The sequence below is a fragment of the Dissoconium aciculare genome (assembly GCF_010015565.1).
Source record: "Dissoconium aciculare CBS 342.82 unplaced genomic scaffold K489scaffold_1, whole genome shotgun sequence".
Taxonomy (NCBI): Eukaryota; Fungi; Ascomycota; class Dothideomycetes; order Mycosphaerellales; family Dissoconiaceae; genus Dissoconium; species Dissoconium aciculare.
Window position 1 is genome coordinate 2261831 of NW_022984951.1, and position 11465 is coordinate 2273295.

The 11465-nt window shown below is 56.3% G+C and overlaps 4 protein-coding genes across 4 annotated transcripts; 2 read left to right on the forward strand and 2 right to left on the reverse strand.

The window, feature by feature from the left end:
* Positions 1-911: 911 nt before the first annotated feature.
* Positions 912-3262, reverse strand: K489DRAFT_375848 (isocitrate lyase and phosphorylmutase). Its single transcript, XM_033603774.1, has one exon. It carries the CDS (start codon positions 2984-2986, stop codon positions 1190-1192), a length of 1797 nt encoding a protein of 598 aa, XP_033464750.1. The 5' UTR covers positions 2987-3262; the 3' UTR covers positions 912-1189.
* Positions 3263-4784: 1522 nt separating this feature from the next.
* K489DRAFT_375849 (citrate synthase) lies at positions 4785-6534 on the forward strand. The gene has a single exon (XM_033603775.1). The coding sequence runs from the start codon at positions 5221-5223 to the stop codon at positions 6415-6417; it is 1197 nt and encodes a 398-aa protein (XP_033464751.1). The 5' UTR covers positions 4785-5220; the 3' UTR covers positions 6418-6534.
* A 631-nt stretch (positions 6535-7165) lies between these two features.
* K489DRAFT_366833 (uncharacterized protein) lies at positions 7166-8185 on the forward strand (the record flags this gene model as incomplete). The annotated part of the gene is made up of 1 exon (XM_033602811.1): positions 7166-8185. The coding sequence occupies one exon, from the start codon at positions 7166-7168 to the stop codon at positions 8183-8185; it is 1020 nt and encodes a 339-aa protein (XP_033464752.1).
* A 2536-nt stretch (positions 8186-10721) lies between these two features.
* K489DRAFT_25198 (uncharacterized protein) lies at positions 10722-11105 on the reverse strand. The gene has a single exon (XM_033599965.1). It carries the CDS (start codon positions 11011-11013, stop codon positions 10756-10758), a length of 258 nt encoding a protein of 85 aa, XP_033464753.1. The 5' UTR covers positions 11014-11105; the 3' UTR covers positions 10722-10755.
* Between the last annotated feature and the right edge of the window lie 360 nt (positions 11106-11465).

The following is an 11465-nucleotide window of genomic DNA, read 5'->3' on the forward strand; positions in this document are numbered from 1 at the left end:
CCTTCGCTCGCGCAGGTCGGACCAACAGCGATGATCCCGGAAACTGTAGTGAAGTCGTGAGCTCTCGTAGGTCGACTCCTGCAAAGGTCTTGTATCGTGCAGCAGAACATTAGCAGACCGGAGCCAGGCAGCGAAATTTCTTCGGTTTGTCCGTGATAGGGCGCCAAGCAAGCGCAGGAGTGACCACAATCGAATTGTCGACGGTGAGATTCATCATGGGATCATCCACAACCGTCGAAGGACCATACGGGCATCACAAAGGCAGTCAGGCACTCAGACCAGAGGTACTGTAATATGATGAGAAAGCACGATCGAACTATGACTGAGGTGATGTTGCGATGCACGACTTCACGCGATACCGCTCTGGGATGCGGCGTGGCGGTTGTGTCGCATCCCTGCAAGAAACCGGGCGGCGCCGCTGCTGCAGTGCGACAGGCGACGGCGATCTCACAGTAGCACGTGCGCCAAGCGCAAACATCATTCACAACAGTCCCGGTCACGTTGATCAGGCTGCGGTGGGAACGCCGATGACACTGGTGCACTCGAACGACCACTCATGGCACGATCAGAACCTCGGTACATGGGACTGATGACCATGTTCTTTCTTCGCGAGCCGGCTCGTCATGAAAGGACAGCCTCGACTGGTCCGCAGCTCTTGGGATGTTCCAGTGATCTTTAGACATAGTGCCTCGAGGCCTGCTGTAATACCACCCTACTGTCACTTCTCGTCTCTCGCCATCGATTCATTGTCCGTACAGAGTGCACGCGTACGCATCGGGCTCTCTCGGATGCTGCCCAGCTCGGAGCTGTGATTCCGAATCATAGGTAAAGCAACAGAGGGGCTGCCAATTGACACAGATCTTGCAACAGCGTCATCGAGTTGAGTTCACCGTCATCGTCGTGTCTTTCCACAGTAGAGCTACGAACATCACGCACTCAAGTTGAGCCAAAGAGGCGTTCAGAACCCCAATCGAAGCGGACCCACTCGATAGACGCCGGGCCCGTAACGCGAACACACTTCACTCATCCCCACCTGGGCAGTTTGGAGAACACGAGGAAAGCCTTGGTGTACAGAACACGTCTTTCTCTGGAAATATACAAATATTCTATCCTTCAAACAACGACACTCAAGTTGTAACATTGCGCCGCAGAGGAAATCCAGCAACCCTACCGAACCATCGGGCCAACCCTAAAAGCTCCCCTCGGTGTTCCCGTCACCCATGCTCCGGCTCCCGCTGCTTCCCGCCTGGATGCTGCCGATGATGCCGTCGAGATACGTCGCTCCGCTCCACTTCTGATGCGTGAGGACATCGCACCCGGACTCCTTCTCCCTCCGCTGGACGAGCTCCACGTAGGCCTTCATGCCGTCGGTCTTGTACGCGCGGGCCAGTTCGTGGGAGATGGTCGCGGTGCTGTGCAGGCCGGCCAGGCTGACGAGCTGGAGCACGAAGCCGTGCTTGGCGAGGTCCCAGATGAAGCCCTTGAGGTCGGCGTCGGAGAAGCCGTGGGCGGACCAGTTGAAGGACGGCGAGAGGTTGTAGACGAGCTTCTTGCCCGGCGCGGCGGCGTGGATGTCCGCGGCGAAGCCCGCGGCGGCCGAGACGCTGGGGTCTTTCGTCTCGAGCCAGAGCAGGTCGGCGTAGGGCGCGAAGGCGATGGCGCGCTTGGTCGCGGCCGCGATGCCCGCGCGGTAGTGGTAGAAGCCCTCGCGCGTGCGCGGCACGTCCCAGCTGAAGACGACGGGGGAGCCGGCGGCCTTGGCGGCGGCAGCCCGTCGTTGGTGGAGAGGGGTGTTGGGGCTGGCGCGCACGGATTGGAGATAACCGGCTGGGTCGCGGCCGGCGGCGGTGATGTGCGCCTCGGCGGCTTCGTCGAAGGTGACGAGCTTGTGCTTCTTGACCCATTCGGCCTCGAAGCGGTCAATCTCCGGGCCGGACGCGCCTTCGTACTCCATCTTCTGCAGGGAGTCTGCGAGAGGCTCCACGTCTTCGGTCACGCCGAGGATGAATTCGTGGTCGCGCGCATCGATGGCCGAGGACAGCAGCTTGCCGCTCTCGCTGTCGGTTCGTGCGATGACCAGGTTCTCGCATCCCATCAGATCCCACTGGAAGCGAGCCGCGACCAGTCGTGAGATGTGGTCGCCCACGGGCACCAAAACCTTACCCGCCAAGTGCCCGCATTTCTTGCCGCCGTGTAATTGATCCTCGAAGTGGACGGCGGCCGCGCCGTTCTCAGCAAATAACTTGGCAAGTTTGAGAACCGCACTCAATCCACCGTGTCCAGTATCGCCGTCGGCGACGATCGGTCGCAGGTAGTCGATGTATGGCGTCTCCTTGCGTTGCTGTGCCGTCAGTTTCATCCGGGCATCGTAGTGGCGGCGATCATGGAGCTGCTGTGCCTTGAACAATCGCTGGACTTGGTTGGGAACGGTGTTGTACGGGTAGTCGCCAAAATCTGGGCTGACCTCGTTCGTGGTGGTCAGGACGGACGAGCAAGCCCAGCCGGAGACATAAAGGATCTCCTGATGCGGCGCTTGCTGCGTCATCTGGATGGGGTCGATTGCTCCCATCGTGTGTACCGGCTTCCTCTCCGCGAAGCGTTCTTCGAGGAGATTGAAAAGCTTCCTCGCGGTCAGGCTTGAAGGGTAGACCTGTTGTAGTGTGCCTCGCTTGCTGACGACATCCTCCGGTGTGTACGGTCTCTTGATACCCTTGTAGCGCGGACTCGACCACCACTCCTTGACCTGCTTGACCTGCTCGTCGAAGATTTGTTGTTCGGCATCGGGCTTTTCTGATTCGGGCAGAAGTTGGAAGGCTTCGGTGGGGTGAGAGGAAGGTAGAGGTGGTGAGACTGATGACAGCGACGGCGCCATCCGGATCGAACTGGAGGTGATCGTGCGAGTCGCTTGATGAAGATGTGGTAACGAGGCACGTTTAGACTGAAGCTGTCGCAAGTGACGGACTGCTCGGGGACCAGAGCGGAACATGTTGATATCTGGATGTCGCGGTTGATCTTTTGGAGGGGATTTCAGTGACGAGCGAGAGTAGTGGTGCTGAGGTTCTATCTTGCGGCCATGCTCGAGCCTCCACGAAATGCTAGAAGTGGTATGATGGCAGGGAATGTACGGACGATGTTTTTGCTTGAGCCGGACAGAGACGCTCCCACCGCTTTGGATGCAGGTGGTGTTATCTATTATTGTAGAGCACGTGAGCGTCGGGATATCATAGATCGCGAAATCTCAACACTCGACAATTGCATTTCTATACATTATTAAGATATCTACCAGCTTCCATTGCTACATGGTTATTTTCTATACCCGTGCAATGCTGTCCATGGATACCTAGGTATGCATAGTATGCGAGCGACATCGGATCCAGCCACCGCCTGCAGCTCTGGAGAAGGAGTTAAGCGGGCATCCGACGCCGATGGTGGAGTATGTACAGTACAGCAGAGGGCGACGACTCGACTCGACTCGTCTCGTCTCGTCTTGTTGCGGCTCTGAGCGGCACAAGCGGAGAGACTGTGGGGAAGAAACCGCTGGAGGCAGAGGAACAGAGCTGCGGCGAGTCGTATACTGTAACAGCTGTAATAAGCTACGGCAACTGGGGCATCTGCCCAGGCAGGCACCAGGGTACCTAGGTATTATTATTATTGTTACTGCTTGTGATCCACCTGGGCAGGGCAGTGATGATTCAATCAATGCGACTTAACCATAACTGCCCAGGTGTACTTGCCGGCGTCTGCCTCGGTCCCAATGGGCTGTGAGCCTGTGACGTATGCACGGCCGATTCAGCTGGACCACAGCAAAAAAGGCCTTGGAACAAAAAAAAACGGTCGCCGACAATCGATAAAATCCCCACGCGATGGCCCTTCTACGGGCGTATGGCGGCAATCGCCATCTGGTGGGGCATGTGATTGACAGGATGGATCTTCCGAATATCCATGGATTGCACCGGAGTCGTTTACAGTATTATTATTACTATTGTTATTCTTATTCTTATCATCCCTCGAAGATGTAGAATACCTGGGTATCCATGGCAGATGTCGAAGAATGCACCGCCTCCTCGCGTTATCCACGACAGCGCGCTCCAAACGAGCTGGACCTTTCTAGCTCTGCTCAGAGTCCTGTGTCTCCCAATGCCTACTAGGACTCCGGCGCGAGCTGCCCGCGTGTTTGCCTGCAGAATTTGGTCATCCTTACAGGAACAACCGAGCACCTGCAAGTGTACTATAAGAACTGTGTTGTGACTGCGAACTCGGAGCTTGTACGGCTCTGGTCAATTCCGCACTCGTCGTTTGATTGTCTGTTTCCCGGTCACTCTAGGTGCCAATGTGTACGTGCTTGGAGGCTGTGATTCCTCCCTCGACACCGCTCATGGTAGATAGAATGTGGACGGTGAGACGAAACATGCACCCGCTGGGCGAGGAGGGGCTACGTTGCCCAGGAAAAATCTAGCGGCGGTACAGTAGGTAGTGATGATGGATGGCCCATTGGCGCGAAACCCCGTCATCCGAGAGCCGAGTGTTGTTGGCATGTGTTGCCCGCGCACTGTGGAGGATTGTGCTATGCCACCGCCCGTGTAGAGAGGAAACACTTGTCAGACTACGCAGGACTCTAGACTCTAGAGCATGTTTGTGCCTTGTCCACCGGACGTACAGGCCGGCTTCGAAATTTAGCAGGGAACCGTGAGCTCTTGGTCGTGTCAGCGCTTAGGCCCGTCGGTTCGTGGAGCTCGAATAATAACATTGTTTGATATTTCTGCTTTCTTTACCGACACCTCTCTCTCACTCCTCACACCACCACCACATCTCCACTCTACAATGGCTCTCTCCAGCAGATCTGCTCTCCGTGCCCTGCGGGCGTCCAAGGTAAGTCATTTGCAAGCTGCCCTTGGTGTGCCGCTGCTTCTTCCCACGGCCATTGGCTTTCACAGACGGCGAAACAGGCGGTCCCCGGATTCTGCCCGAACATGCTCCTGACTTCACGGACCTCTGCAAATCTCTGCTCTCTCACAGCACTCTCACTGACACCCTGTCTGAAAGCTCGCACAGACGGCCCCGGCCCTCAGCAATGCCTCGCGCGGCTATGCCACCTCCGAGCCGGATCTCAAGACGGTGCTGAAGAGCGTCATCCCCGAGAAGCGTGAGCTCTTGAAGAAGGTCAAGGCTCATGCCGGCAAGACCATTGGCGAGGTCAAGATCGAGAACACCTTGGGTGGCATGCGCGGTCTCAAGGCCATGGTCTGGGAGGGGTCCGTCCTCGATGCCAACGAGGGTATTCGCTTCCACGGCAAGACCATCAAGGACTGCCAGGCTGTTCTCCCCAAGGGCACCTCCGGCACGGAGATGCTCCCGGAGGCCATGTTCTGGTTGTTGTTGACCGGCCAGGTGCCCACAACCAACCAGGTGCGCGTCTTCTCGAGGGAGCTCGCCGAGAAGGGTCAGCTTCCCGCGTTCGTCAACAAGATGCTCGACGACTTCCCCAAGGACTTGCACCCGATGACACAATTCGCCTGCGCCGTTTCTGCGCTCAACTACGAGAGTGTCTTCGCCCGTGCCTACGAGAAGGGTCTCAACAAGGCCGACTACTGGGAGCCCACCTTCGACGATAGCATCAGCCTGCTCGCCAAGCTACCCACCATCGCCGCCAAGATCCACCAAAACGCATACTGTGGCGGAGGAGCTTTACCTGCAGAGATCGACCTCAACCAGGATTGGTCCTACAACTTCGCCGCGATGCTCGGCAAGGCCGGCAAAGAGAATGAGAACTTCCAGGATCTGCTCCGTCTGTACCTCGCCCTGCACGGTGACCACGAGGGAGGCAACGTCTCGGCCCACGCCACCCACCTGGTCGGATCCGCTCTCAGCGACCCCTTCTTGGCATACTCCGCCGGTCTGCAGGGTCTCGCAGGACCTCTGCACGGTTTGGCCGCCCAGGAGGTTCTCCGCTGGATCCTCCAGATGCGCGAGCACGTCGGCGACGGCGCCAGCGACGATGCCGTCCGCGACTACCTCTGGAGCACGTTGAAGTCCGGCCGTGTGGTCCCCGGATACGGCCACGCCGTCCTGCGCAAGCCCGACCCGCGATTCGAGGCCCTCATGGACTTTGCCCGCGCGCGCCCTGAGATCGCCGAGGACCCCGTCTTCCGCCTGGTCGCACAGAACAGCGACATTGCGCCCAAGGTCCTGACCGAGCACGGCAAGACCAAGAACCCCTACCCCAACGTCGACTCGTCCTCGGGCGTGCTCTTCCACCACTACGGCTTCCACAACACCCTGTACTATACCGCGACCTTCGGTGTCAGCCGTGGTCTCGGCCCTCTCGCACAGTTGATCTGGGACCGTGCGTTGGGACTCCCGATCGAGCGACCCAAGAGCATTGACTTGAAGGGTCTGTTGGCTCTGGCCGAGGCGTAGAGAGGAGAGGCGCTGTATTTTCCATATATTCCGCGCTCGAGTTGGCTACTATCATGACATGTCGTCATATGATTGAAATGATATGTGAAATTTTCCTACATGTATACACCCCGAAAAAAGCGCAAGCTCGTGTTCAATTTTTCTTGATTGATTTCGTACGTGCTGGACGAGCGAGTTCACAACGGATCTCATCGGGCTGCTATATTTGACTGCGTGCCACAACACCATTGCGATCTTGTCTCGTTGCGCGATAAGTTGCGTCCACTCCCGGGAGATTCGCAGACGGCCATCATGAATCGATGTCGAAAGTCAGCACGTCTTGATCACAGAAGTCCGAAAGCGGGCAAATCTCGCGAGGCTATCCCCTTTTTCAACAACGAAATCAACATGCGACCGAAAAGGTACAGCTCACTTGCAGATGTGCCTGCAGGTCCAGGGTGTTCGTTGCCGTCGCTTATGCCGGCGTGAGATGTTTTCCCCGCCGGTGGGCTTGGAGGCGCCGAGCTTGACGCTTCAATTGGTCGCTGCTGTCGGCCACAACTCCTCCGCCTCAATCTGACGACAGGGAAGGATTGTCGTCACCAAACGATAAACATTGATACCGTTCTCGAGAGGCGCGCCTTGGAGGCTTACCTCGAGGCTCCGTGATGATGTTTGAAAGATATAAAATGCGCATGTCGCCCTGACGATTCTCCACGATGGCCGAATTGTCTCTCCACATCGACGACTTTAATCACTCCCTTCGAAGATGTATAATCATATGCTGAGCGTGGCCTTGTTGGCCGTGGGCGCCTTCAATGGCATGGCGTCCGCAGCGCAGGGCTATGGTGTCGACAAGACATCCTGCTACGCCAAGGTGGTGCCCAGCAAACCGGCCACGAGCTGCAGCACAGCATGGAAGACGCATTATACAGCCTGCACCACGACGTCGACCCGAGTGTCGACCAAGACGGTCCTCGCGTCTGCTCCTGCCGGTCGCGTCGTCACCACGACCATCACCGTCCAGTCCACCACCGGCGTCGTCTCGACCACCACGATCCCGTCCGGACCCACCTTCACACCGGTCCGGATCGCACACCCCGACTTCGGCTACAACGAGTCGGTCTCCGGCCCGACGCCCTTCGATGCGCAGGGAAAGAAGCGATCGTTCGGCTCGAACCTGGTGTCCGACACCGCCGGATTCCCATTTCACGACGGCCTGTCCTCGTTCCTAGACAAGCTGCTCCGCCCACCACCAAAGCAGTACCCCGGCCCCGTGACCTGCCACCGCTGGACCGCGTCCCGCTCGTGCTCCACCAAGACCGTGACATCCACCAGCACCGTCTTCGCCTCGCCCTCCGCCTCCCTCGCAAGCGCCGCCGCCGCCCGCACCGTCACCGTCACCGCCACCGCGCTCGTGCCCCAGCCCACCCAGGACATCTTCCGCTCGTGCTCGCCGTCCAACCTCGCCGACAGCTACGACGGCGCGCCCTTCTACACCTTCCAATCGGTCGGGGAATACGACGCCCCGCTCGAGCTCCTCAACACCACGACCGCGTACGACTGCTGCGTCGGCGCCTTCAGCCTCCCGGACTTCCCCATCGAGGCCTGGACGTACTCGGTCAAGGGCCGCCGCTGCAACCTGTACCTCGACTTCAACGCGTTCAGCTGCCCCGCGCCGCCGAGGTGGGTCGCCGTGACCCAGCCGGGAACCCGCTTCGACGATTATCTCACCGTCGGGAACGGTCCTTGCGGGGCGATCGTGGGAGGGCTCGTCGCGCCGGCTTAGGGGGGGGATTCTGCCGTTCATTCATTCATCCGTGTGGGAAGGAGGGAGGGGAAGAGGAGGAGGAGGAGGAGGAGGAGGAGGAGGAGGAGGAGGAGGGGTCTGCGAATCGACGATGGTATATCTCTATGTCCACCTAGATATATTGAAATCGGTAGTAGAAGATCCATCACCAACGTGTCGAATTTCAAACGATGTACCTCGTCAATCGTCTCCAATTGAGAGAGAACGACGTCGACCTGTCCAGTATTCCATGTGTCGAAATCCATCTTGAACATTCCCCACGTTAAAAATTCCTGATGATTGATAGAATTGGCAATCGCGGATGTTTCTCTCCTCATCAGATGTGATGACAGACTGTGTGTGTGGACCTGCACAGATCAAAAAGACTCTCCCTCACGCGGGGAGATGCGATGACCTGTTGAGACCACATGGCTATCCGGCATGAACTGCTCAATTACTACTACTGCGCCGTTGCTATATCGGAGATGATGTGTGTGTGTGTGTGTGTGGCAGATGTCATATACTTACCCAGGTATATATATACTCACATAGATATATATATATATATATTGCTTTCTGGTCATCACATCGACCCTTCTCTCCAATGACCAAAATCCGATGGGGACTTTTCTCCCTCCCTCCCTCCCTCTCTCTCTATGTGTATGTGTGCCTATTATATCCATACTACAAGGAAAGCTCGCTCGGCGACACACACACAGACACACACACACACACAGAGAGAGAGAGACCACTGCCATTGGGTGTGACGGCAACCTGGGCTCCGGCCAACATCGCATCCAGGCTGTTCGACCATGCCATGCCATGCCATGCCATGTCCTGTGATCAAACAAGAAACCATATAAATTCCAGCGGGGGCGCCGTGGGGAAACGCCCTCGCTCGTCCGTGGAGTCCCCGTTTATTTTTATTCTCCCACGACGATGCGGTGAGAGGAGCAATGCAATGTGAGACCCGCCGACGTTTTGACCGAGCCATACGGCAGTAGGTAGGTAGGTATATACGGATCGGACAAACCGTCGAACGATTTGGAGAAGAATAAGAATCAGAGTAATAGGTGAGAACATGAGAGCCTCCCTCTCTCCCCTCGGGCGAACATCGATCCCGCATCGAAGCGCTCCCCGGGTTATTTTAGTCCCATCTGGGGGAATATATATTATTATATCATCCATGGATCCATCACAGCAGTAGTGCACCTCGCTAGATCCCTCTCCCGCAAAGAGGAAGCGGACGAATGACCAGTCTTGGCCTGTTCCCACGAGCGGCGATGGGGACCCCGGATTGGAGAGAGGGCGTAAAGAGAGAGGGAGAGAGAGGCAACCATTGCGAGTTTTGGCCGTGAAGTCTCTCTCTCTCTCTCGCGTACAGGAAGCTACGGTCGGTCGGCCACACGAAAGGGGGGGAGGAGGACGGGTTGTGTCGTCGTCGTGAGGAAGGTTATATGGGGATTTGTTTTCTTTCTTTTCTTTGCTCTCTTTCGACCCGGGTGGGAGTCATCCACAGCAGGTGGTAGGGTCGGCGACGATGATGATGGCCTATGTTTCCTTTTTTCTTTTCGACCATGCGTGCCTTCTGGAGAAGAGTCACACGATATGGAATCCTCCCGCCCGGCGGTTGCGTGAAGAATTGAATGGCGGGAAAAGACATGGGGGCATTGCAAGGGTGGAGAATTGATCGGTTCAAAAGGTGACGGTGGTGTAAACGATGGCGTCGATTGTTACCTAGGTAGTCTCCTCCATCTCGAGGCTGTTCCTCTTGGGTGGTCAATCACGGGCATCTCTTCACGTGGTTGCCTGGCCTGGCTCTCATATCACGATGGCCTTTGTTGGTGTTTGTGATTTTTTCGATTTTGATTTTTACACATATGCTGGATCAATTCCTCGCTCACCGCGATTGTCGTCGATCGATGAAGTGAACCTCCCTCGCGCCGGGGATTTGTCGGGGTGGAGAATTTTGGCATGTGAAGGAGTCTCGAGTCCCGACGGGTGGGCATCTCGGTATCATCATCATCATCACATGTGCAGACCGCTCTCTCGATACCCTGGGATTTGTACCGCCGATGTACTGCCGCATGTCCTCGGGGTCGATACTAGACACCTAGGTATATATGTATGATATATATAAACATAGATATATGTATATATATACATACCTAGTATATACATATTACACAGCGAGTGACCTTTCGTTGTTTTTCCTGTTTCACGATAACGATGACCGACCGAGGGACGTCATCGCGTCATGGGCAATATGGATAGGGACATGGATATGTACATCGATCTGAATATGTTGTTGATCATCATGGATCCCCCTGTCATCCATCCATCCATCCACCTGCATCCATCGATCCTGTGTTTCTGCGGTGAATGCACGTCCCTGGCGGAGAGAAGGTGGCTTTGGCCGTCAACCCGTTTTTGCGCCGCGTACCAAAGCTCAACTGCTGCAAGCACCGACAATCCTGCAGTCCTCGATGAGAGATCCCACTGAGATTCTTTGATTCTTTGATTCTTTGATTACCCGGACCACACTCCATACTGGCAGTCGGTATACCCTCTTAGGCTAAACTGTGGAGATCCTTAGCTGCGGTCGGAAGGATGTTGGTCCCACGGTGGAGGAGGAGGAGGAGGAGGAGGAGGAGGAGGAGGAGGATGAATCTGGAAGGAGAGACGAAAACCCAAGTCACACCGCGGGCACATGTCCCCGAACACGTGCACAACACATCTCCACTAATGATAAACCTTGAAAGAGATCCATCCGTGACGGAGCGATCCACGGTTCGTTGACGGACGTGCATGTGCATGTGCTTGTGCATTTGAAATGTATAATGGGAATCTAGCTTTGGGAGGACGACTGTGAGTGGTGGGACGGCCCATCATGCAGGCACACACACAGACAGACACAGACAGACACACAGACAGACAGACAGAGAGAGAGAGAGAGCCACGCCAGACACGACAGAGGAGGGAAGGACGACAGGATGAATACAGTACAGCACATCATTTGCTCCCGCGCAACCTCTTGTCTCCATGGCGAGGATGATGAGAGAGGTATTGATCGTGTGCAGCAAACATGGAAATTGATGTGAATTGATGTGAATTGATGTGAATTGATGCGAATTGATGCGAATTCACATGTGCTCCGCCTGAAACGACATCCATCAATCGGCCGTAGCAACCTTCGATTTCCAAAAGGGTTCTCGCCCCACCTGGCCACCTGGGCACCCTTGCAAGCGCCGTCGTCGTCAATTCCATCCATCCATCAATC